The 26814-nt window shown below is 47.8% G+C and overlaps 1 protein-coding gene across 4 annotated transcripts in view; it reads right to left on the bottom strand.

Moving 5' to 3' along the window:
• Positions 1–26814, bottom strand: part of eea1 (early endosome antigen 1) — a 140409-nt gene that overhangs the window by 27169 nt on the left and 86426 nt on the right. For 3 of the 4 annotated variants that reach the window (XM_063072297.1, XM_063072298.1, XM_063072299.1), the window contains 4 exons: positions 19651–19752; positions 17212–17385; positions 8467–8649; positions 6311–6496 (listed from right to left, as the gene is read on the bottom strand). In XM_063072297.1, the coding sequence (XP_062928367.1) occupies positions 6311–6496; positions 8467–8649; positions 17212–17385; positions 19651–19752 (645 nt within the window). The remainder of the gene's footprint in view (positions 1–6310; positions 6497–8466; positions 8650–17211; positions 17386–19650; positions 19753–26814) is intronic. The other variant, XM_063072300.1, reaches the window with a different exon arrangement.

The raw sequence follows: 26814 nt of genomic DNA, 5'->3' as shown, positions 1-26814 counted from the left end.
CGAGAGACGACGCCTCACGTACACTCGCTCCACCACTGGGGACGTGCACGAGAGACGACGCCTCACGTACACTCGCTCCACCACTGGGGACGTGCACGAGAGACGACGCCTCACGTACACTCGCTCCACCACTGGGGACGTGCACGAGAGACGACGCCTCACGTACACTCGCTCCACCACTGGGGACGTGCACGAGAGACGACGCCTCACGTACACTCGCTCCACCACTGGGGACGTGCACGAGAGACGACGCCTCACGTACACTCGCTCCACCACTGGGGACGTGCACGAGAGACGACGCCTCACGTACACTCGCTCCACCACTGGGGACGTGCACGAGAGACGACGCCTCACGTACACTCGCTCCACCACTGGGGACGTGCACGAGAGACGACGCCTCACGTACACTCGCTCCACCACTGGGGACGTGCACGAGAGACGACGCCTCACGTACACTCGCTCCACCACTGGGGACGTGCACGAGAGACGACGCCTCACGTACACTCGCTCCACCACTGGGGACGTGCACGAGAGACGACGCCTCACGTACACTCGCTCCACCACTGGGGACGTGCACGAGAGACGACGCCTCACGTACACTCGCTCCACCACTGGGGACGTGCACGAGAGACGACGCCTCACGTACACCTTTACTGACGACTTGGTTGATGCATGCAGTAACGAGCTATACCTGTACGCTGACGACTCCACACTATTTGCACCAATTAGAGCAGGAGAGAGTAATACAGTAGCAGCAGGATAGGGTTCTTGACAGGATGAAAGTCTGGGCAGACGACTGGAACGTCACCTTTGATCCTACTAAGTGCAAGGCGATGGTGATGTCTAAGAAGAGGAATCCATCTAACCCCGACCTGTATTTTGGGAACTGCAAGCTGGATTTAAAGAAGGAGCTGGTAATCCTTGGTGTTAATATTGACAGCAAGTTGGTGTGGGATAAGCACCTTTCCACTATTTCAAACAAGGCTGGACAAAGGCTTGGAGCTCTGCGGAAAGTAGCATCCAAACTAGACAAAGAGGGCAGAGCCGCGGTTTACAAAGCCCAGGTACAAAGTACCATGGAGTATGCCTGCTTATCATGGATGAATGCCTCACAGAGTGTCCTCAGCCAGCTTAATTCCATTCAAAGAAAGGCCCTCAGGATTATAGGTGTAGATGAAGCCACAGCTTGTGAGAAGCTAGCCATCAGTAGTGTACACCACAGACGACAGGTTGCTGCAGCTACTGTGCTGTACAAAATGCCCACCAGCCACAGCCCTGCAGACCCTCGCGCCATGCTGCCTTCATCTTATGAGAGACGGTGCACCACACGATCAAGTTTACCTATGCCTGTTCATGCTGTTTCTATGCCTGATGCGAGAACCTACACATTGGATAGAAGCTTCCTTCACTGTGCTATCAGAATTTGGAACAGCCTTCCAGATGCTGTGGTTGGAAACATCTGTGATGATGGGGTCCAAGCCTTCAAGAGTGGAGTGCACAAACACCTATTATCTCTGGGAGGGAAGTCACATGTTTCTTCATAAGCTATCATGAAGAGGACCAGGATGGTAATGCTTGGTTGTTGGTAGGTAGGGTTAATACCTGACTTTCAAGAGCACTTGTGAGTTATGTTCCGGCTGGACTTAGTCCTTAAACTGCTGGAGAGCAGTGTGGAAAGAATGGGTGCTGTTTTCTCCCGGTAGAGATTAGCTTTTAGTTCCAAGTGCTCCTGCCATGTTTTGTCACCCTGCAACCTTATCCTTCAATCTCTTTGAATTATGGAGGACAGCATGTGTATAAATGTCTCTCTCCAGCAGACTTCATCATGACTCCAGTATTTCTACTATTTTTTAATATTTCTTAATTGTACACTTGATTTTTTAGTGTTCTGTCGCTGAGCAACAGTGAACCAACTGATTGGCCTGTCAGATTTCTCCTTGGGAACTAGTTGACTTGATCAGCATTTCTGATCTGGCTATTGTTTACGAATGCACTTAATAAAAAAAAATAAAACACCTCTCTCCACCACTGGGGACGTGTACAAAAGGTGATCCCTCACATACACTCTCTCCACCACTGGGGACGTGTACGAGAGGCGATGCCTCACATACACTCTCTCCACCACTGGGGACGTGTACGAGAGGCGATGCCTCACGTACACTCTCTCCACCACTGGGGACGTGTACGAGAGGCGATGCCTCACGTACACTCTCTCCACCACTGGGGACGTGTACGAGAGGCGATGCCTCACATACACTCTCTCCACCACTGGGGACGTGTACGAGAGGCGATGCCTCACATACACTCTCTCCACCACTGGGGACGTGTACGAGAGGCGATGCCTCACGTACACTCTCTCCACCACTGGGGACGTGTACGAGAGGCGATGCCTCACATACACTCTCTCCACCACTGGGGACGTGTAGAAAAGGTGATCCCTCACATACACTCTCTCCACCACTGGGGACGTGTACAAAAGGTGATCCCTCACATACACTCTCTCCACCACTGGGGACGTGTACAAAAGGTGATCCCTCACGTACACTCTCTCCACCACTGGGGACGTGTACGAGAGGCGATGCCTCACATACACTCTCTCCACCACTGGGGACGTGTACGAGAGGCGATGCCTCACGTACACTCTCTCCACCACTGGGGACGTGTACAAAAGGTGATCCCTCACGTACACTCTCTCCACCACTGGGGACGTGTACGAGAGGCGATGCCTCACGTACACTCTCTCCACCACTGGGGACGTGTACGAGAGGCGATGCCTCACATACACTCTCTCCACCACTGGGGACGTGTACGAGAGACGATGCCTCACGTACACTCTCTCCACCACTGGGGACGTGTACAAAAGGTGATCCCTCACGTACACTCTCTCCACCACTGGGGACGTGTACGAGAGGCGATGCCTCACATACACTCTCTCCACCACTGGGGACGTGTACAAAAGGTGATCCCTCACATACACTCTCTCCACCACTGGGGACGTGTACAAAAGGTGATCCCTCACGTACACTCTCTCCACCACTGGGGACGTGTACGAGAGGCGATGCCTCACGTACACTCTCTCCACCACTGGGGACGTGTACGAGAGGCGATGCCTCACGTACACTCTCTCCACCACTGGGGACGTGTACGAGAGGCGATGCCTCACGTACACTCTCTCCACCACTGGGGACGTGTAGAAAAGGTGATCCCTCACATACACTCTCTCCACCACTGGGGACGTGTAGAAAAGGTGATCCCTCACATACACTCTCTCCACCACTGGGGACGTGTACGAGAGGCGACGCCTCAGGAAAACGACATCCATCATCAAGGACCAAAATGCTGGAGGAACTCAGCACGTCAAGCAGCATCTATGAAGGGAAATGTTTTATCAGGACTGCAAATGAAGGGGGCAGAAGTCAGAATAAGAAAGTGGGGAAGTAAGGGGACGGAAGGAGTACAAGCTGACAGGAATCTGATAGGATAATAGACCATGGGAGATAAGAAAGGAGTCGGGGCACCAGAGGGAGGTGCTGGGCAGATGAGAAGGAGTGAGGGGATGACAGGATGAGGAATGGAAAAAGAGAAGGGATAGTGGAGTAATTCCTGGAAGTTGAATAAATTGATGTTCGTGGCATCAGGTTGGGGATTACCCAAATGGAATATGAGGCGTTGCTCCTCCAACCTGAGTTTTGACTACCCATGGTAGTCCTGTCAGAATGGGAATGGGAAGTCAAATTGAAATGGGTGGCTACTGAGAGATCCTGCCTTTTGTGCCGAACAGAGTGAAGGTGCTCGACGAAGTGGTCCCTCAATTTTTGTCGGGTCTCACTGATGTAGAGGAGGCCACACTGGACACAACAGACGACCCTGACAGACTCGCAGGTGAAGTGTCACCTCACCTGGAAGGACAGGGACTCTGAATGGTGCTGGGGGAGGTGTAGAGCTAAGTACCAGGAGAGGCTGGCATATCAGGCTCCTTCTGTCATCTGGCAGGCTGACCTGCTGGTGTAGTAGGTAGTGATGCTGATGTGATTGCTCTGAAGTACTGAGCTCAGTATGGAGTCTGCACACTCTCCCCAGATATCCCCTGGGTGCTGGGCTTTCACCTCAACATCCTGAAGACACGCTGGCTGTTTGACTGCTGTGAATGAAGTGTGGGCTTGTGACGAAAGAATCAAAAGCGAGTAGATGGATTTCTCAGGGAGGAGGTACAGGAGCCTGAAGACCCACACTCAATACTCAGAAACAGATTCTTCCCCTCCACCATCAGATATGAACCCATGAACTTTTGTGCTATTTATTTATTTTGTACTCTATAGTAATTTCATGCCTTTACACTGTACTGGTGCTGCAAAACAACACATTTCACTTCATATAAGACAGTGATGATAATAAAAGCAACGTTTATAGAGCACTTTTCATACGGACAATGTTGTTCAAATTGCTTTACAACGGGCTAAAGTGCAAATGTGAAAATAAAAGATAAAAAGATGTTATTTCAGAACAAGGTTAAATAAGTAGGTTTTGAGCTGGTATTTGTAAGTGTTAACTGTGTCTGCATCCCTTTTGGTGTTTGGTTTTGAACTGCAGAGTTTAGGAGAGCAGATCAAACTAGCTGACCTGCCAGTTATTGTGATAATAAACCTGATTCTGAGAAAGAGCAAGCTGGGGAGGTGGGGGAAATGAGGGGGGAGACGGGGGAAATGAGAGGGGACACAGGACTGATGGAGGTGCTCAACTGGGGAGCAGGTATGTGAAAAATGGGCAAATGGCCTCCTCCTATGTTGTATTGAGTCCAAGGAACTACCCTAATGCAATATGACCTACTGACAGGAATCATCAAACCGCAGAAAAATAAAGTCTTCCCCGTTCATAATAGAAAATTGGTTTATTGTTGTCACATGTACCAAGGCAGAGGAAACAACTTTGTTTTGAATGTCATCCACACAGATCATTTCACTTCAGAGTGCATTGAGATAGAGTACTGTCAGAAGTCTTTGGTTGGGAACTGCCAGGGTAAAGCGCCACGGGGAACGGGGTGTGGGGCAGCTGGCAGAGGAGGAGTGCCAGGGACGGGTGGTAGAGCGGGTGCAGACACACCTCACCCTGAGACACGAGGCAAAGTCATTTGATTTCAATCAATCATTTTACTGATCATTGCAGAATGTGTCTCTAGTGCCTCCCACTCCCCCTCTCCTTTCCCCTTTTCCCAAACATGATTCCCCTCTCCCTGCCCCCTTCCCACCCTCAGTCCACAACAGAGACCCGTATCAGAATCAGGTTTATCATCACTCACATCTGTCAGGAAATGTGCTTCTTTTTGTGGCAACAGGCCAGTGCAATACATAAAATTATGCCCAAGACCTTGCACAGTTCTGTAGTACAAGGAAAAACAATAACAGGATGCAGAATGAAGTGTTGCACTGACAGGGACAGTGCAATGCAGGCAGATAAAGAGGGGCAAGGTCACGACGATCAGAATCAGGTTTATTACCAGCGTCATGTCGTGAAATTTGTTGTTTTGTGGCAGCAGTACAATGTAATACTTAAAATATACTATTAAGTACAATGAGAAATATACATAAAATTACATTAAAAAGAGAGCCAAAATATTGAAGGCAGTGTTCATAGGTTATTGTTCAGAAATCTGATGGCGGAGGGGAAGAAATTGTTCCTAAAGCGTTGAGTATGTGTCTTCAGGGTCCATACCTCCTCCTTGATGGTAATAATGAAAACGGCAGGTTCTGGGTGATGGGGTCCTTAAAAATGGATGCCTTATGGAAGCTCGTATGGCGTATAGCTCCGGGTTTGTGCTCCAAATGGTTTTTTTTTCCTCTTTTTTTTTTGTTAAGAGTTTTTTTTTGTTTTAGTTAGTAGGGGTTCTTTTTCCTTCTTTCTTTTTTCCAAAAACAATAGCTTTAATATTTTGTTTCTTCTTATTATTATTGATATATTGTTTAACTTGGTTGATAGTTTAACTCTCATTATACATATTGATATGTTGATTTGATTACTTCAATGTATTTTTTTGTTTCTTGCTGATTTTCAATAATAATTAATAAAAAGATTTAAAAGAAAGAGAAAATGGATGCCATCTTTTTCAGGCATCACCTTTTGAAGATGCCCTCGAGGTGGGGAGGCTAGAATCCATGATGGAGCCGGCAGAGTTTACGACAATCTTGTATGTTGATCGAGAAGTCAAGAGTTTGTCTTATCATTCAGTAATTCCATTCAGTAGCCTTACATTGTGGAATTAATACCGTGGAATGATAAAATACACACCCTGGGACTAGAGAAAGCAAGCCCCTACCTTTTCCTTCTCCACCTGCAGCAGTCGACCCTTGGTCTCCTCAGCTTCAGCGTGGCTGCAGGCCAGGGTCTTCTCCAGCGAGGCCTGGGCTTGCTTCAGCTGCTGCACCGCCTGCTGGCTGCTGCTCACCTGGTTCCTGCTGCTCACCAGCTCCTCCTCTGCCAGCACCAACTTCTCTTCCTTGGCCTGTGGGGCACGATGCCACGTTATACACTTACCACCCGCAGGCAGCCTGCACTCGCTGGAGGTACCCCGCGCACCAGACAAGAGGCGATGTGCTCTCACGTTCAACAAGGCCAGCAGCGGGTAGAAGGGCTGCCTCCCAGTACCAGGAACTCTCACCCGATCCTGACCTCGGGTGCTGTTGATGTGGAGTTTACATGTTCTGCCTGTGACTGTGTGCATTTCCCCCAAGTACCCCAGATTCCACTCACATGCCCCTCGTGCGTAGGGGAGGAGCAGAGTTTGGACAGAGTGTGGAGAGGATAAAACAGTACTGGTTAATCCCACAGGATTAAAGATTAGCTTCATTTGTTATAGATAGATCGAACATCAAAACATTCAGTGAAATGCGTCCTTTGCACTCATGACCAACATAGGCCGAGGATTTGCTGGGAAGCAGCTCGCAAGTGGCGCCAAGTTCAGGCACCAACGATTTACTAACCCCAACCTGTATGTCTCTGGAATGTGGGAGGAAACTGGAGCAGATGGATTAAACCCACGCAGTCATGGGGGGAACGTACGAACTCCTTACAGACTGCGACAGGAATACGCACCCAGATCACCGGTGCTACACTAACCACTCTGCTGCCGTGCCACCTTGCACAGGAGTGTAGTTTCGGTGAGCACCTGATGGCAGGTGTAACCTGGTGGGTGAAAGGCTGGTTTTGTGCTCTGTGTCTCTACAAAATCAAAGCCCTGTACAAGCCCACTCAAGAGTTGCAGTTGACCGTTCAGCCTGAAAACTATCCATTAGACTGGGAATCGCACAGAACAGGAGGCTCCCATTTGCCCCGATAGACAGTTCATCTTTTTGTAAAAGCTACTGAATTACTATTGCTTCCTCAACTATCCATTAGACTGGGAATCACACAGAACAGGAGGCTCCCATTTTGTAAAAGCTACTGAATTACTATTGTTTCCTCAACCCTTTTCCCTCCAAGGCTACCCCTTCAGGTGTTCTTTGCTGCTGGATTGTATTCCATCCACATCCACAACAGGACGTTTTTAAAACTGTAGAAAATCGAATAAAAACAGAAAACACGAGAAAGACTCAGCAGGTCAGACAGCACCTGTGGAGAGAGCAGCAGTCAAATGTTTCGGCTCAAAGCCCTTCCATCAGAACTGAGAGAGCGGAAACAAGTTACAGCTAGAAAGTTTGTGAACCCTTTACAATTTTCTCTATTTCTGCATAAGTGTAACCTAAAATGTGATCAGATGTTCATACAAGTCCAAAAACGAGATAAAGAGAAGCCAATTAAATAAATAGCACAAAAACATTACATGTGTTAAATGTATTTATTGAGAAAAAAGATCCAATATTATATGGATTTGTTGGAAAAAGTATTTGAACCTTTGCATTCAGTAACTGCTGTGACCCCCGCTGTACAGCAATAACTTCAACTAAACGTTTCCAGTGACTGATGGGTTGTTCAGTGTTTGCCTGATGGTAGACTCATGAACACTGACATTAGCCAATTCAAGAGAGGCCTGCAGCTCCTGAGATGTTACCCTGGGGTTCTTTGTGACCTCCTGGAATATTACGTGCCTTGCTCTTGGAATCTTAGGTCATATTTATGGAGAAATAGAGAAAATTCTAAAGGGTTCACAAACTTTCTAGCATCACTGTAGTTTTAAGATGCACAGAAGGTTGAGAAGGGACAGATGGGAGGGTCAGGACAGTGTGGTACAGAGGGAGCTGAGATTAACTTCAAGCAAAATGGCCTCTCGGTCCATTTTAACTCCCACCAATCCATGAGCCAGGGCTCAGCAGCCAATGTTTCGGCACCAGTTCTTTATACCTGTTTATAACCTTGGTGCCCATGTTCTACAGGCTGCGTCCATGTTGACTCCGGAGTGAAGAAACCAGCCATTCTGTGGAGCCAGAGAGAATAAGAGATGCCACACTAATACTGCACATTCCTACAGTCACGTACCTTCAGGTCGTGCCTGATGGAAGACAGCTCTGACTCTTTTCCGTACATATCCGACTGCAGCCTTGCTAGGTTGGTTTGGCAGGTGTCGTATTCCTTCCGTAGTGCAGACAAGGTCTCTTTCCCGGCAGTCAGCTGCTCGCTCAGTGCTGCCACCTCCTGCTGCAGTTTGGGTACTGCGTCAGCCTGCAGAGAAGTATAGGATATCTGTGAGGACCAAGACAGCCTACTGCCTTTGTTGTACAAGAAAGTTCAAAAGTAAATTTATTATCAAAGTACATATATATTACCGTATACAACCCTGCGACTTGTTTCCTTGTGGGCATACTCAGTAAATCCAAGAACCATAATAGAATCAATGAAAGACCACACCCAACTGTGTGGACAAACAACCAACGTGCAAAAGGCAAACCGAACAAATACAAAAGAGAAAAAAGACAATAAACACTGAGAACATGAGATGAAGCATCCTTTAAAGTAAGTCCATAGGTTGTGGGAACATTTCAATGATAGGGCAAGTGAAGTTGAGGGAAGTTATCCACACTGGTTCAAGCGTCTGATGGTTGAGGGGTAATAACTGTTCCTGAACTTGGTGCTATCAGTCCTGAGGCTCCTTTACCTTCTTCCTGATGCTGAGAAGAGAGCACAGCCTGGGTGGTGGGGGCCTTTGATGAGGGATGCAGTGCTCAACGATGAGGGGTGCTTTACCCGTGTGGACAGGACCGTACCCATTACCTTTTGTAGGGTATTCCATTCAAGGGCACAACCCATTTGGAAAGAAAAGGCAAGAGAGTGAAAGAGAGAGATGGTGCACACGAGAGAGAATGTGGACAAGAAAAAGAGTGAGAGAGGGAGAGAGAGACAGAGGGAGAGAGAGAGTGAGACAGAGGGAGAGGGAGACAGAGAGAGAGAGTGAGAGAGGGAGAGAGAGACAGAGGGAGAGAGAGAGTGAGAGAGAGAGGGAGACAGAAGGAGAGGGGGAGCGAGCGAGCGGGGGAGAGCGCGGCGGGGGAGAGAGCGACAGAGAGGGTGAGAGAGAGAGTGAGAGCAAGAGAGATATAAAGTGAGGGAGATAGAGTTGGTGTGAGAGAGACCAAGAGAGAAAGAAAGAAAAAAGTAGTAATGTCAAAAGGAAGCTCAGAAATCCAAGAGGTTCATCGTGTTTACTGAACAAAGCCAGAACTGTTTTTCATTGTGAACATGGGAGTGTCTCCAGGTGAATTCCATGGCCTTGCAGGAGACAATTAAAATTACTCATATTCATGGAATTACAGGAAAACCATAATCACCCTACTTATCCCAGGACATCCCCATTATCTAGCCACAGTTATTCACCATAGTTAAACATCTTTTAGGTGAACAGATTGAATCTGGTTTTGATAAACTGTTATTAGGAAAGATGTCATTAAGCTGGAAAGAGTGCAAAGAAGATTTACGAGGATGTTGCCAGGAATCGAGGGTCAGAGACACCGGACTTTATTCCTAGGAGTATAGGGGAAGGAAATGAATTGAATTGAATTGACTTTATTTCTTACAGCCTTCACATACATGAGGTGTAAGAATCTTTACGTTACGTCTCCACCTAAATGTGGAATGTGCAATCATAGTAATTTATAATAATTTATAATGAATAGAACAGTCAATGTAATATAGAGTACACTCAAATCAGCTTGAGTTTATCAGTCTGATGGCCTGGTGGAAGAAGCTGTCCCGGAGCCTGTTGGTCCTGGCTTTTACGCTGCGGTACCACTTCCCGGCTGGTAGCAGCTGGAATAGATTGTGGTTGGGGTAACTTGAGTCCCCAGTGATCCTTCGGGCCCTTTTTACACACCTGACTCTGTAAAGACAGAGGGAGAGGGGGAGCGAGCGAACCTGTCTTCCTCAGTCATGGGAAGTTCACAACTACGGATGCGCTGGGCTGTCCGTACCACTTTCTGCAGAGTCCTGCAATTAAGTACAGTTCCCATACCAGGCAGTGATGCAGTCAGTCAGGATGCTCTCAATTGGGCCCCTGTATAAAGTTCTTAGGACTTGGGGGCCCTCACCAAACTTTCTCAACTGTCTGAGGTGAAATAGGCGCTGTTGTTGCCTTTTTCACCACACAGCTGGTGTGCACAGACCACGTGAGATCCTCAGTGATGTGGATGCCGAGGAATTTAAAGCTGTTCACCCTCTCAACCCCAGATCCATTGATGTCAACAGGGGTTAGCCCGTCTTCCTTCCTCCTGTGATCCACAACCAGCTCCTTTGTTTTTGCGACATTGAGGGAGAGGTTGTTTTCTTGACACCACTGTGTCACAGAGAGATGACTTCTTCCTTGCAGGCCACCTCGTTATTGTTTGAGGTGAGGCCAATCAATGTAGGGTCGTTGGCAAATTTAATTAGCAGATTGGAGCTGTGGGTGGCGATACAGTCATGGGTATACAGGGAGTAAAGGAGGGGACTCAGTACGCAGTCCCGAAGGGCTCCTGTATTGAGAGTCAGTGGGGTGGAGGTGAGGGAGTCTACTCTTACAACCTGCTGGCAATCTGACGGGAAGTTTGTAAAATCATGAGGGGCATGCATAAGGTGAATGGTAGAGTGTTTTTCCTGGGAAAAGGGGATCAAAAACCAGAGGGCACTGGTTTAGGGTGAGAGAGGAAAGAACTAAGAGACCCTGAAGGGAAGCCACACACAGGATGACCTGTATGTGGAACAAACTGCCAGAAGGAAGCAGTTGAACAGGAAGAACAGCATCATATAAAACGCACTTGGACGGTATAAGGATGGGAAAGGTGTAGACGGATATGGGCCAAATGCGGGCAGGTGGGACTAGCTTTGATGAGAATCTTGGTCAGCATTATCAATTTGGGCAGAAGGGCCTGTTTCTGTTACCACAACTGTCTTAAATCTCCTGGTTCACCCTGAACTCCAACAAGTCTCAAAACTCATTGAGCCACCTCTGGCTTTTTCTTCCCTTCAATCACCATATTCCCCACCCCAAACACTGCCACCACCCTGGTGCTGAAACTGCATCACTCGCTGGATTCCCCCAGCTCCCTTACACGTTTGACCTTACCACGTCCCAGAGGCCCAACCCGCTCCCTTTTTCATTTTCCAATCAAAGTGTGGACTGCCCGGCTTCTCCTGCAGTCCCCCTGCATTAGCTGATTAACGGTTCTCTCCTCGGATAAACCTCCTCTCCTTTTAACTCGTCACTTGCCCCATGACCTTTAAAACCACCCTGTCCAGCCTGCAGGTCTGGAACGTAACATCACAAGTGCATACACATTTTCCCCAGAACTCCATCTGCAAACCTCTCCTGGTTTCATCACGGCTCCGGGACTGAACATTAGAGATTTTTTGACAAGAACAGGCCATTCGGACCAACAAAGCCTGCCAAATTCCCATCCACACGGTGTGTTAAAATAACTACTGAGTTTAGATTTGAAAGTCTCTAAGGTACTACTCTCAACTAGGTAGTTTGTCCCATATGTCCACAATTCGCTGTGTAAAGAAATGCTTCCTGATGTTAGTCTGAAATCTCCCCCTAACCAGTCTCCACCTATGGCTCTGTGTCCTCATTGATGGATTAATTTTGCAGCAGCTGGCATCCACCTTACTGATACCCATAATGATTTAGAACACTTCTATCATGTCTCCTTTCATTCTCTGTCTACTTAGGCTAACCAGAGTTAATTCTTTCGATGTTTCTTCATAGCTCATACCCTGCAGAGCTGGAATGAGTCTCGTCACCCTTCTCTGAACTCTCTCCAATGTCTTCACACCCCTCACACAATATGGAGACCCAAAGTACTCGAAATGTGGCCTCACAAACAGATTATACAGCTTAAAGAGAATGTCTGTGGACTTGAACTCCACTGAGCGTATTATATAGCCCAGCATTCTATTAGCCTTCCTCGTTGCTTCTGTGCATTGTCCAGATGTTGATAGTGATGAGTCTACCAGGACGCCCAAATCCTTCGCGTACAGCGCACTTTCCAACTCAAGATACCCCATCGTATATTTATACCTAATATTTCTACTTCCTATATGCAATACTTTACATTTACTTATATTAAATGTCATCTGCCATTTATCTGCCCACAACTGGATTTTGCTGAGATCTAACAGTATTGATTCTGCTGCCTGAATGGTATCAGCCCGTTCCCTAGTTTTTATGTCATTGGCAGGTTGTTTGTTACAGGTTTATCCAAGTCAATAATGTAAATTAAAAACAGCAGCCCCAAACCTGATCCCTCTGGACCCCCACTTTTAACATCTTCTAGGTGTGAAAATGTTCCTCTCACCATAACTCGTTGTTTTCTGTTTTTGAGCCAATTCTGCACTCATTCACACACCTTACCCTGAATCCCTACCTCCTGTAACTTGATTATTAACCTCTTGTGGGGTACGTTGTCAAAAGGCTTCCGAAAGTCCAACTAAATGATATCAACCACTCTGTTGTTATCATAAATTTTAGTTGCCTCATCATAGAACTCCAGCATATTAGTAAAACATGATTTCCCCCTCTCTGAACCCATGCTAGCTTTCAGCTAATATGCTTGTTCTTATCAGCTGCTTTTCCCTCTCATTCTATATTATTGTTTCCATTATCTTGCCTGTGATACACATTAAGCTAACTGGTCTATAGTTACCAGGTCAGTGTGGTCACCCTCCTTATATGCTGAGACAACATTAGCCCATTTCCAGTCCTTAGGGATTTCACCAGTCTTCACTGACTTTTGTAATATACATGTTAGGGATTTGTATATATAATCACAGACCTCTGTAAGTACCCTTGGATACATGTTGTCTGGCACTGGAGATTTATTAACTTTCAACCTTTTCAGCTGTAGCAGGACCTCACTCTCTAAGATCTCTAAGTCACTTAAAACAAACTTATTTTTCTCTATACTTATTTTTCTCTACCCTCTGCATATTGCTAATATCATTGCAGGTGAATACTTCAGCAAAATATGAGTTAAGAGTATCTGCTATGTTAACACGCCACTATTATTCCTAATACACTTAACTTCTGCCTTGACTTTTCTTTTTACTTCTAAAGTATTAAAAAGATGTCTTAGCAATATCCTTCCCAACCTGCCTTCTGGCAATCTGAATTTCCCTCTTGACTATAGCTCTCATATTTTTATATGCCTTCTGGTTAACACTTTTTTTCTGTATTCCTTATATGGGGTAATCTTTTCTTCAGTAATTTTTAATGTATTTCTTTATTTGTCCATGTAGTTGATCTATTGTTTTTATTGCTTCGCCTGACCTTGGTTATGAACATTTCCTGCACTGTATTACCTCTTCAAATCGACCCCATTGTTCCTCAACTGACTCAACGTCAAGCACTTCCTTCCAGATTACCTTCTGAAGTCTTTGCCACATCTACACAAACTTTGCCTTTCTGAAATTCCATTTAATGACTCTGGTTTTTACTGATACGCTCTCAAGAAACCGCGAAACCAACAATGTTATGTTCGCTCGGTCCTAAAGGCTCAACAACTTCCAGACTCAAAACTGTATCCTGATTGTTACAGAATATCAAACCTAGACAGGCCTCCCCTCTTGTTGGCGCATTAACACACAGAGTTGAAAAACAATCTTTCAACAACTCAAATGCACTTTCCTGTAATCCATTAGTCACTGGATTCTCCAACTCAATATTTAGAAAATTAAAGTTTCCCATAACTATAACATCTCCCTCAGAATTTGCTTTTTTCAATACTCTGATAGAGTTGTCTATTAAAATCACTATCAGCATTGGGGTCTATAACATACACCCAATGTTATTCCTTTATCCTCATAGCTTTCAATTCTCGCTCAGATATCTTCCCTGTCGCGATTCGTCTCCTATCATAAGCAGCCTCGCGTTTAAATTCTCTCTTATGTATATGGCTACCCCTCCACCTTTATGATCTTGCCTATCTTTCCCAAATAAAGTATATCCTTTAATACTATGTTCATCACCATCCACTGAGGCCAGTATTGCTATTATATCATACTTACAAGCACTTGCATATAATTCCAGCTCGTTTATTTTATTAGTACTTCTTGCATTTATACAGGCCATGCTTAGTCTATTACTCATGTTCTTCCTCCTATTCCGACCTATTTTTATATTTTTGAACCACATAATCGGTTTATGTCCTAATACGTTATTCTCCACTAAGGTGTTGAGCCTGGGCTGTTCCAAGATCCCTGCCCTCACCATTCCCTAGTTTAAACAGTCCTCAGCTAACGCCTGTCCAGTCCATTAGTGCCCCTCCAGTTCAAATATAACCCGTCCCGGTGGCCAAGAGGTACCCCAATGTCCCATAAACTCATGCCTCTCTAACCTACATCATGATTTGAGCCATGCGTTAAATCTTCTGATCTCTTCTACCATACCTGGACAGGCACATGGCACAGGCAGAACTTCTGAGGAGACTACCTTGTCAGTTCTGTCCCTAAGCTTACACATAACTCTTTAAATTTGTCTTGCAGAACTGACAGCGAGCCCTTACCTCTGCCATTTGTTCCGGTGTGGACAACTCGAGCTTGTGTATTCGTCCAGGGAGGCCTTCTGCTCGTGCTCCTGGTAGGCAGCACATCCTGTGAGGCTGTTAGTACACACCTGATTCTCAACCCCCCCCGCGATATCTGAGTCCCCTACTATCGCCACTTCCTTTTTATAGGCTTTAGGTTTAGGATTACAGAAGGTCCGGTGGGGCTCCTCTATCCTGCCTACCACCTCAGAGGTTTCATGGTCGTCATCAAGCATCACTAGATGTTCAAAATGGCAGGACACTTCCAACTCTGGGGTTGATGCCCCAGGGCAGTGTGCACCTCTTACCCTGCACTTCCTTCCCCGCAGTCAACCACCTGTCTCTTTTTCTCCTGGTCTGGAGTCTCAACCCATGGCCCTCTTGGGGTGCTCGCTTGAGAGATCTCCCTAAAGAACATCTGGAGCACATCTGCCAATTCTCTACAACATCACAGGTCAGCTGCCTCCTCCCCAAGTTCAGCCACCTTGTTCCCGAGGTGACGGATTTGCTGACATTTCTCATATTAACTCTCCAGGGGAGCCGGTTTCCGTGTATCCGAACAAAAGGCAAGAGTGACATTGCAGAGGCTGCATTATACTTTTAGGGGGAAAGAACTACTGAAGATTAAGTGATTGTACTTATTTAAATTCTTAAAAGTAAACTACTATTTATACTACTATTCCTGCTAGGCTCCCGATGTACCAGATAACGCCTAACATGTGCTTAGACCTTCCCCGGACTTTTTAGATTTGCGTTCCCTGATCAATTCGCTTTCTCCGCCAGTAAACTATACCGCAAAGCAACTCTTGGTCCCGCCTTGTAAGGCCTACAACAACTTCACCACTATCTAATTACCGGCTCACTTTTTCATTAAGGACACGCTAAGCACCCCTTTTACTGATAGTGTTATAGGACTCCTTACGCAAAGGCGATAAAAACGGCTGCCCAAAGCAAGGGATAGGCCGGTGAGAGATTCCTTTGCAGCCCCTGTAAGGCGACCAAGCACAAGTTATACAGCAGCCACGTCCAAAATTTAAAACAGGGCAAAAGAACGCTACACACCAAACCTCTTTCTCACTCTCTCACAGTCTCCCAAACTGTGCATACAGTAGGGCCGGAGCCCGCTGCACCATATCAGCTCCAGCACATCCCAGAAGTGCCCCTATGCCGTCCGTCTAGGATAAATCATCCCCCTCTGCCTGCTCTAGCGAAACGCCACATACTTGGCTCCATCCCATGTGTCCCAGGCGTAGTTGGACAATCATTCTCTATGGCTTCTTGTCCCCTCCCCAACTCTCGATCCCTGACTGAAGTCACAGAGATCCAGGCAAATGTGGTGTGCATAACCAACTCATACTAATCCCCAAAAGCTATTGCACTTACATGGGTCTATTCACTGTAGATACAGTGCTGTGTAAACGTCCTGGCACATATATATAGCTCTGGTGCCTAAAACTTTTGTATGATTCAAATCTCCTCCTGATAACCTTTCACTGACCTTTTGTCCAAAATGCTGTACGTATCTCAAATTATTCCAAAGCCCGTGTCTTCAATGACTCATCAACCTCTACAATCTCCCTTATTGTCACCCTCCTCTCTGCAACCTAGCCCAGCCCGACAAGCCTTTTGGTTGTTGTTCCGACCCTCCCGTACAATCAGCCTGATCTCGAAATGGTGCCGCATCAAGTGGCTGTGTCTTCACCGGACCGCGAGCCTCCCCGCCATCCAGGACATCTTCAAAAGGCAAATCCTCAAGAAGGTGACAGCCATCATTAAGGACCCTCACAAAGCAGGACATGCCCTCTTCTCATTTACTCCCATCAGAGAGGAAGTACAGGAGCCTGAAGACACACACTCAATACTTTTGGAACACCTTCTTCTTCTCCGCCATCAGATTTCTGAACAGAGGATGAACCCATGAACACTAACTCATTACTTTTGCTCTCTTCTTTGACTACTCATTTTTTAAAAAATATACTGTACATATATTTCTTACAAGTTATAGCCTTTACTGCTATCATGGAAGAACAAATTTGATGACATTTGTCACCGAAAATTAACCCGTTTCTGATAATGCTGAAACAGTAGCTGCTCCTCCCTCCGCAGAAGCTGACTGGCCTGCTCAGATCATCTACCAGCTTACATTTTTTATACCAGATTTCCAACACTTCAGCCCACTTCCCGATTTGCTGCCCAAACACAGGATTCTGTCACAGAGCACAAGACACGATACCTTTTGGGAGAGCTCCATTTTCAAGTCGTTCAGCTGGGCCTCGTACTGCTGTCTCTGCTGCTCCCGAGATTCCAGAGATCCCTTCAGCTGCCGCTCGGCCTCCTGCCTCTCGGTCAGCAGCTCCTGCAGCCTGGAGACGTCTACCGCCGACCTGGCAGCGTTCACCTTCAGCTGCTGCTTGGTCCAAAGGAAGAATGATCAACACTTCCAATCATACTCACTCAACACGTTCAAAAGGACCTGCCTCTTGAAGATGTCCTTGATGGTCAGAGTACACAGACGATCGTAAGCAGCGAGCTGGCTGCTGGCTGTGTGCCCAGAGACCTGAGATCTTTGGGCACAGAGCTCGGAAGAAGTGACGCAACGGACTTTTAACATCATAAACCAGTGAGTTGTTTGTTATTGGACACGCTGGAGGCAGGAAGCATATTCCCACTGATGGGTGAGTCCAGAACCAGAGGCCACAGTTTGAGAATAAGGGGTAGCCCATTTAGAACGGAGTTGAGGAAAAACTTTTTCACTCAGAGAGTGGTGGATATATGGAATGCTCTGCCCCAGAAGGCTGTGGAGGCCAAGTCTCTGGATGCTTTCAAGAAAGAGATGGATAGAGCTCTTAAAGATAGCGGAATCACAGGTTATGGGGATAAAGCAGGAACTGGATACTGATGGTGGATGATCAGCCATGATCACAGTGAATGGCGGTGCTGGCTTGGAGGGCCGAATGGCCTGCTCCTGCACCTATTGTCTATTACGTCTCCCCTCTCGCTGTGAAACAGGGATACCACTTTTTCCCCTATTAGGGAGAGAGAGAGAGGGGGAACCTGTGGTATGTCGAAGTACCGGGTGAATGAGTAGTCTTTGGGGTACTGCAAGTCTGTGTCTTTATTGATGCTTTGCTGCACGCTTGAGTGCTCGGTGGAGGGTGCAGGTGCTTTTTTTGCTGGTGGTGAAGGGTGGGGGGGAGGTTGAAGTGGACCTATCAGACCCTCCCCTCTGTATTACTGATAATCTCTTTGCTTATCACGAATCTATCTGCCTCAGCCTTAAAAACACTCAAAAGCTCTCAGAGAAAACATTCCAAAGACTTCCCAGCCCTTGGAAGAGAAGAATCCCACCTCAGCTCCGTCTTAAATGTGTAACCACCTTTTTCCATGGATGAAAAGAAAATGGAGAGTTATGGGCTGTGTAGGAGGGAAGGGATAGACTGATGGTGGAGTAGGTTAAAAGGTGGTGGGATGGTGAACTCGTACTGGTCCACGTCCTGCTCATTTCTAAACTCACCTGCCCCCTCCCCAATTCTAGATTGTGCTACCAGAGGAAATCTCCACACCCACCCTAACGAGACCCCTCTATGCTTCAGTTAAATCTGTTCTCATTCACCTCAGCTGCAGCGGATAAAGGCCCTTCAGCCCATCCAGTCCATGCTGACCTGATCTTCTGACTCGTCCCATTACCTGCACACAGACCATATCCCTCCATACCCTTCTGATCCATCTATATATGCAAACCTCTTAAATGTGACAATCCAACCCACATCCACCACTTCCACTGGCAGCTTGTCCCACACTCACACCACCCTCTAAGTGAAGTAGCTCCCCCTCAGATTCTTCTTAAATAGTTTACCTTCCATTTTACCTCTATCTCTAGTCTCACCCAGCCTGAGGGAAAGAGGTCTGCATGTCTATACCCCTTGTATTCCTTTGTAATATCTCCCGTCATTCTCCTGCATTCCAGGGAGTAAAGTCCTCAGCTATTCAACCAATCCCTTCAACCGAGGGAAACAGAACTGCATCGTTAAAGGGTTAACTGGGAAGCTGGTCTCCTCTCGTGCTTCCCTACCCCAGACTCACAACAGCTTCCAATAAAGGCCCAATAACAACTACAAATGGCCCTGACGGACGATGAGCTGAATAAATTAAGAGCTGTTGATTTGAACGAAGTGTCTCTGGCAGAGTTTAAGAGTAAAGCAGATGAACACTGAGAAATGGAGACCACGTGCTTGTTGGCTGACATGAGCTGAAAGGCCCATTTTGATCTGTATAACTCGATGACAAACACAGGATCACTAAAGGTAAGGGGTGAGATCCAGGATGTGGTGACCAGTGATGAGAAGGAAGCTGGTAAGGTCCAGGGAAGTCAATAAAAGAATCAACACCAACCCAATTTCCATTTAGGGTTAACAACAAAACATGGCCAACTCCAGATGTTTACCTGTTCCATCAGCAATGCCAGGCCTGGACTGGCCATTCCCATATCCAACACTGACTGGGTCTAATACTTTGTTTTCTTGTTCAGTTAACCACCATCTATTTCTGCCATCAAAGAACTTCTCTCTTTTTCCAAGTCCCACGTAAACCAGTCAGGGACTGAACCTCCTCCCCAATGTGTATTTGCAAACTGGAAGAGATCCACCAACAGCAGTCCAACCACTTTGCTCACCTCTTCTTTCTGCTGCACCAAGGTCTTCAACTCATTCACCTCGTTGGTTGCATTCTCAAACTTCCTCTGCAGCCCTTGCTTGGCTTGCTCATGCAATCTTTCCTAAACAAACGGGAATGGGGACAGATTATTTCCAAAGCTTTCAGGCCACCTGTAAACAGTGTGGTGGATTAGATTCACCTCTCCTACCGTTACACCTCCACAAGTTCAAACCGCTCTCTGAGCTTTGAAAGTGGTTAGAAAAGGTAGACAGAACATAGAACCGTACACTACGGGCTCTTCAGCCTGTGATCTTGTGCCAGCCTTATATCCTAACACCAAGGCTAAACCAACCTTCCCCTCCCCCATCTTTAATCCATGTGCCGATCTAAGAGTCTCTTAATATCTCAAATGTACTTGCCCCTATCGCTAAACCTGGCAGAGTGTTCCACGCACTTACCACGCTTCGTGTAAAAAACAAACCTATCTCAGTCATCTCCCTATACTTTCCTCCAATCACCTTAAAATTATGTCCCTTCATATTAGTCATTTCATTCCTAGATAAGGTGCTTGGCTCTCAACTCAATCTATGCATCTTATCATGTTGAACACATCTATCAAGTTACTTCTCACCCTCCACTCCAATGAGAAAAGCCCTATCTCACTCAACCTTTCCTCAAAAATCATGCTGTCTAATTCAGACAGTGTCCTGGTAAGTCTCCTCTGCACCCTTTCTAAAGCTTCCACATCCTTCCTATAATTGGATTGGAGGCAAGATGGCAAAGCATACACATGCAGCGGCCTCTCGGGGGCTAACCAAAGGAGCTTCTTCTCTTTGTTAAATGCATTCATTTTAAGATATAGTAAGCTAGTCTTGACTGCAATAACTATGTGCACAGCAGGTGTACAGCATCAGTGAGCTGCTCATTGTTTAGAGTAGCTAGCTGGTGGTTCAGAGGAAGCGGGTCAGTTTTTCTTGTGTGCTGAGGCAGCAGTATTGCCTCGTTTGTGGCGAGGATGAGGCCTCAATCCTCAGGCTTGCGTTGTAGCGCGGTGTCTGTGCTCAGTTGGTATGGCCTCTCCCATCAGTACTGCCCTCCAATGTTGGGTGAATGGAATTACAGGCTAGACTGCCAGGATCCATCCATTCGCGGGACTTGTCGCTCAGGGTCTTGGACTAAAAATGTGTTTTCTACAGTGTTTTCTTACGTACTGTGTTCTTTTTTCATCCTTTCTAGTTATGTTGAATGTGTGGGTATGTTTTTGCACCTTGGCCCCACAGGAACACTGTCTCATTTGGTTGTATCCATGTATAGTTTGAATGACAATTAAACTTGATTTGGTTTGATAATAAGGCGAGGCGAGCAGAAATGAACACGATTTCCAAGGGTGGTCTAACCAAAGTTTTATAGAGCTGCAGTATTACCTCGTGGCACTTGAACTTAATCCCCTGACTAATGAAGGCCAACACACCATACACCTTCTTAACAAACTTATCAACTTGTGTGGTAACTTTACGGATTCGATGGACGTGGACCCCAAGGTCCCTGTGTTCCTCCATGCTGAAAGAATCCTGCCATTAACCCTGTACTCTGCCTTCAAGTTCGACCTTCAAAATCACTTCACACTTTCCCGAATTGAACTGTATCTGCCACCTCTCAGCCCAGCTCTGCATGCTGTCAGTGTCCTGTTACAACCTATGACAACTTTCAAAACTATCCACACCACCACCAACCTTCGAGTCATCTGCTAACTTACTACCACATCCTTCCACTTCTTCGTCCATTTATAAAATTCGTAAAGACCAGGGATCCCAGAATGATTCACTGCAAAACCCCACTGTTCTACTACCATGCTCTGCCTCCTGAAGATCCCGTGCCTCCTGAAGATCATCGCCAAAGGTGCAGAAATCTATTTCCTCACTCCCAGCAGTGAGGTTTCACAGTGCCAGGATCTCGGCTATGTCAGGGTTAGTTACCTCCTGCTGTGCTCTACTGTTATTTCTATGCTCTGCCACAGAAAGGGTGCAGAGGAGATTTACAGGGATGTGGCCTGGATTGGGGAGCATGTCTTATGAGAATAGATTGACTGAACTCGGCCTTTTCTCCTTGGAGCGACGGAGGATGAAAGGTGACCTGATAGAGATGTATAAGATGATGAGAGGCATTGATTGTGTGGATAGTCAGAGGCTTTCTCCCAGGGCTGAAATGGCTAGCACAAGAGGGCACAGTTTTAAGGTGCTTGGAAGTAGGTACAGAGATGTCAGGGGTAACTTTTTTTACACAAAGAGAGTGGTGAGTGCGTGGAATGGGCTGCCGGCAACAGTGGTGGAGGCAGATACGATAGGGTCTTTTGACAGACTCCTGGATAGGTACACGGAGCTCTGAAAAATAGAGGGCTATGGGTAACCCTAGGTAATTTCTAAGGTAAGGACATGTTCGGCACAGCTTTGTGGGCCAAAGGGCCTGTATTGTGCTGTAGGTTTTCTATGTTTCTATTTCTTTGTTTTGAACATCTAACAAAACAACTGTAACCACAAGATTTGCGCCTCACTCTTGTGCTGTCTAGAAGGTTCTTCAAAAGTCAGACCTGGATCCAACATCCTCATACCAAATTCCACTACGTGGCAACTTTGCAAAGACGGTGGATCACATCCTAACTGGTTGGCGGTGGGGGTGGGACACTGTCTAAGACTGACAGTACAGGCTAAAGGATACTCCCCACCTGGGCAGCAGGTGCTCAGTGAGACAAGCACATGCTGATGCAGTTTTTAACTCCCCGTGGTTACCAAACATCTCCCCAATTCCCTCTTGCCACACAGCTGAAATCCTACCAATGTCACCCACCTGTGTCTCACCCCACTCCCAATCACCCTTCCCCACCCACCACAGATCCATGCCCAGACCGCGTGCCCTACCCGACGGGGCACACTGCCTCCCTCGTCCCTACCCGACGGCGCACACTGTCTCCCCCGTCCCTACCCGACGGGGCACACTGTCTCCCCCGTCCCTACCCGACGGCGCACACTGCCTCCCTCGTCCCTACCCGACGGCGCACAGTCTCCCTCGTCCCTACCCGACGGGGCACACTGTCTCCCCCGTCCCTACCCGACGGGGCACACTGTCTCCCTCGTCCCTACCCGACGGGGCACACTGTCTCCCCCGTCCCTACCCGACGGGGCACACTGTCTCCCCCGTCCCTACCCGACGGCACACACTGCCTCCCCCGTCCCTACCCGACGGGGCACACTGTCTCCCCCGTCCCTACCCGATAGTGCCCCCCGTCCCTACCCGACGGGGCACACTGTCTCCCCCGTCCCTACCCGATAGTGCACCCCGTCCCTACCCGACGGTGCGCACCGCCTCCCTCGTCCCTACCCGACGGCGCGCACCGTCTCCCTCGTCCCTACCCGACGGCGCGCACCGTCTCCCTCGTCCCTACCCGACGGCGCGCACCGTCTCCCTCGTCCCTACCCGACGGCGCGCACCGTCTCCCTCGTCCCTACCCGACGGCGCGCACCGTCTCCCTCGTCCCTACCCGACGGCGCGCACCGTCTCCCTCGTCCCTACCCGACGGCGCGCACCGTCTCCCCCGTCCCTACCCGACGGCGCGCACCGTCTCCCCCGTCCCTACCCGACGGCGCGCACCGTCTCCCCCGTCCCTACCCGACGGCGCACTCTGCCTCCCCCGTCCCTACCCGACGGCGCACTCTGCCTCCCTCGTCTCTACCCTACAGTGCACTCTGCCTCCCTCGTCCCTACCCTACAGTGCACTCTGCCTCCCTCGTCCCTACCCGACGGCGCACACTGCCTCCCCCGTCCCTACCCGACAGCGCACTCTGCCTCCCTCGTCCCTACCCGACGGCGCACACCGCCTCCCTCGTCCCTACCCGACGGCGCACACCGCCTCCCTCCTCCTTACCCGACGGCGCACTCTGCCTCCCTCGTCCCTACCCGACAGCGCACTCTGCCTCCCTCGTCCCTACCCGACGGCGCACTCTGCCTCCCTCGTCCCTACCCGACGGCGCACTCTGCCTCCCTCGTCCCTACCCGACGGCGCACTCTGCCTCCCTCGTCCCTACCCGACGGCGCACTCTGCCTCCCTCGCGTACGGTAGCCTAAATCACCAGTTGCCACATCCCTTTCTCTCCAGTCAAAGGAATGCTTCACATCCACTGTGAAGAGTAATCCCTCAGTCCTGCACCAGTGCTCGTGAGCAGACAATGAGTCCCACACTAAAGCCCATCAGACCACACTGGCAACGCTGTGTTCAGCTCCAGTCACCTCATTGCAGGAAAGGTTTGGAAGACTTAGAGAAGGTGCAGAGGAGACTTACCTGGATGCTGCCCGTCTGAGGGAGCATGTCTTACGAGGATAGGTTGAGCAAACTTGTTCAAGATAGAAAAACGCAAAGGAGGAAGAGAGATGACCTCATATAGGCGTACAAGATGATAAGAGGTACAGAATTGCCCAGGGCAGAAATGGCTAACACAAGGGGGCATAATTTTAAGGTGACTGGAGGAAAGTACAGGCTGAGGGATGGCAGAATGTGAGAATGGGTGGAACCTGCTGCCAGGGATGGGGGTGGAGGCAGTACACCATTGTGGGCTGAAGGGCTTGTACCGTACTGTAATGTTCTATGTTCTAACTCAGCAGGTCAGGCAGCATCTACGGTGATGAACAGGTTGAGACTGGAAACACTCCTTCAACAGGACTGGAAAGGAAGGGTCTCGGCTGGTAAAGTCAACTGTTAATTCCCCTCCATTGCTGCTGCCCAAACTGCTGAGTTTCTTCATCATTTTGTGTGTGTGTTACTGGAGGAGACATTGGCAAGCTGAAATGTTGTGAAATGTGCTATAGAAGTAAAGGAGTTTTAGAAACATAGAAAACTTACAGCACAATACAGGCCCTTTGGCCCACAAAGCTGTGCGGAACATGTCCCTACCTTAGAACTACCTAGGCTTTACCCATAGCCCTCTATTTCTCTAAGCTCCTTGTTGCCATCCAGGAGTCTCTTAAAAGTCCCTATTGTTTCCACCTCCACCACTGTCGCTGGCAGCCCATTCCACACACTCACCACTCTCTGCGTAAAAAATTACCCCTGACATCTCCTCTGTACCTACTCCCAAGCACCTTAAACCTATGCTCTCTTGTGGCAGCCATTTCAGCCCTGGGGAGTCGCTGACTATCCACACGATCAATGCCCCTCATCACCTTATTCACCTCTATCAGGTCACCTCTCGCCCTCCATCACTCCAAGGAGAAAAGGCCGAGTTCACTCAACCTATTCTCATAAGGCGTGTTCCCCAATCCAGGCAACATCCTTGTAAATCTCCTCTGCACCCTTTCTATAGTTTCCACATCCTTCCTGTAGTGAGGCGACCGGAATTGAGCATAGTACTCCAAGCGGGGTCTGACCAGGGTCCTATATTGCTGCAATATTACCTCTCGGCTCTTAAACTCAGTACCACAATTGATGAAGGCCAATACACCAGATGCCTTCTTAACCACACTGTCAACCTGCGCAGCAGCTTTGAGTGTCCTATGGACTCTGTCCCCAAGATCCCTCTGATCCTCCACACTGCCAAAAGTCTTACCATTAATACTATATTCTGCCATCATATTTGACCTACCAAAATGAACCATCTCACAGTTATCAGGGTTGAACTCCATCTGCCACTTCTCAGCCCAGTTTTGCATCCTATCAATGTCCCGCTGTAACCTCTGACAGCCCTCCACACTATCCACAACACCCCCAACCTTTGTGTCATCAGCAAATATACTAGCAAATCCCTCCACTTCCTCATCCAGGTCATTTACAAAAATCATGAAGAGTAGGGGTCCCAGAACAGATCCCTGAGGTACACCACTGGTCACCAGCCTCCACGCAGAGTATGACCAGTCTACAACCACTCTTTGCCTTCTGTGGGCAAGCCAGTTCTGGATCCACAAAGTAATATCCCCTTGGATCCTATGCCTCCTTACTTTCTCAATAAGCCTTGCATGGGGTACCTTATCAAATGCCTTGCTGAAATCCATATACACTACATCTACTGCTCTTCCTTCATCAATGTGTTTAGTCACATCCTCAAAAAATTCAATCAGACTCGTAAGGCACGACCTGCTTTTGACAAAGCCATGCTGACTATTCCTAATCATATTATGCCTCTCCAAATGTTCATAAATCCTGCCTCTCAGGATCTTCTCCATCAACTTACCAACCACTGAAGTAAGACTCACTGGCCTATGATTTCCTGGGATATCTCTACCCCCTTTCTTGAATAAGGGAACAACCATCCACAACCCTCCAATCCTCCGGAACCTCTCCCGTCCTCATTGATGATGCAAAGATCATTGCCAGAGGCTCAGCAATCTCCTCCCTCGCTTCCCACAGTAGTCTGGGGTACATCCTGTCCGGTCCCAGTGACTTATCCAACTTGATGCTTTCCAAAAGCTCCAGCACATCCTCTTTCTTAATATCTACCTGCTCAAGCTTTTCAGTCCACTTCAAGTCATCCCTACAATCGTCAAGATCCTTTTCCGTAGTGAATACTGAAGCAAAGTATTCATTAAGTACCTCTGCTATCTCCTCCGGTTCCATACACACTTTTCCACTGTCACACTTGATTGGTCCTATTCTCTCTCACGTCTTATCCTCTTGCTCTTCACATTCTTGTAGAATGCCTTGGGGTTTTCCTTAATCCTGTCCACCAAGGCCTTCTCATGGCCCCTTCTGGCTCTCCTAATTTCTTTCTTAAGCTCCTCCCTGTTAACCTTATAATCTTCTAGATTCATATCATTACCTAGTTTTTTGAACCTTTCGTAAGCTCTTCTTCTTGACTAGATTTACAACAGCCTTTGTGTGCCACGAATCTTGTACCCTATCATCCTTTCCATGTCTCTTTGGAATGTACCTATTCAGAATCCCACGCAAATATCCCCTGAACATTTGCCACATTTCTTCGGTACGTTTCCCTGAGAACATCTGTTTCCAATTTATGCTTCCAAGTTCCTGCCTGATAGCTTCATATTTCCCCTTACTCCAATTAAACGCTTTTCTAACTTGTCTGTTCCTATCCCTCTCCAATGCTATGGTAAAGGAGATAGAATTGTGATCACTATCTCCAAAATGCTCCCCCACTGAGAGACCTGACACCTGACCAGATTCATTTCCCAATACCAGATC

Source organism: Mobula hypostoma, chromosome 20, assembly GCF_963921235.1.
Source record: "Mobula hypostoma chromosome 20, sMobHyp1.1, whole genome shotgun sequence".
Classification (NCBI taxonomy): domain Eukaryota; kingdom Metazoa; phylum Chordata; class Chondrichthyes; order Myliobatiformes; family Myliobatidae; genus Mobula; species Mobula hypostoma.
The sequence above is the reverse complement of the archived record's forward strand: the minus strand, read 5'-3'. Positions and strand labels throughout refer to the sequence as shown.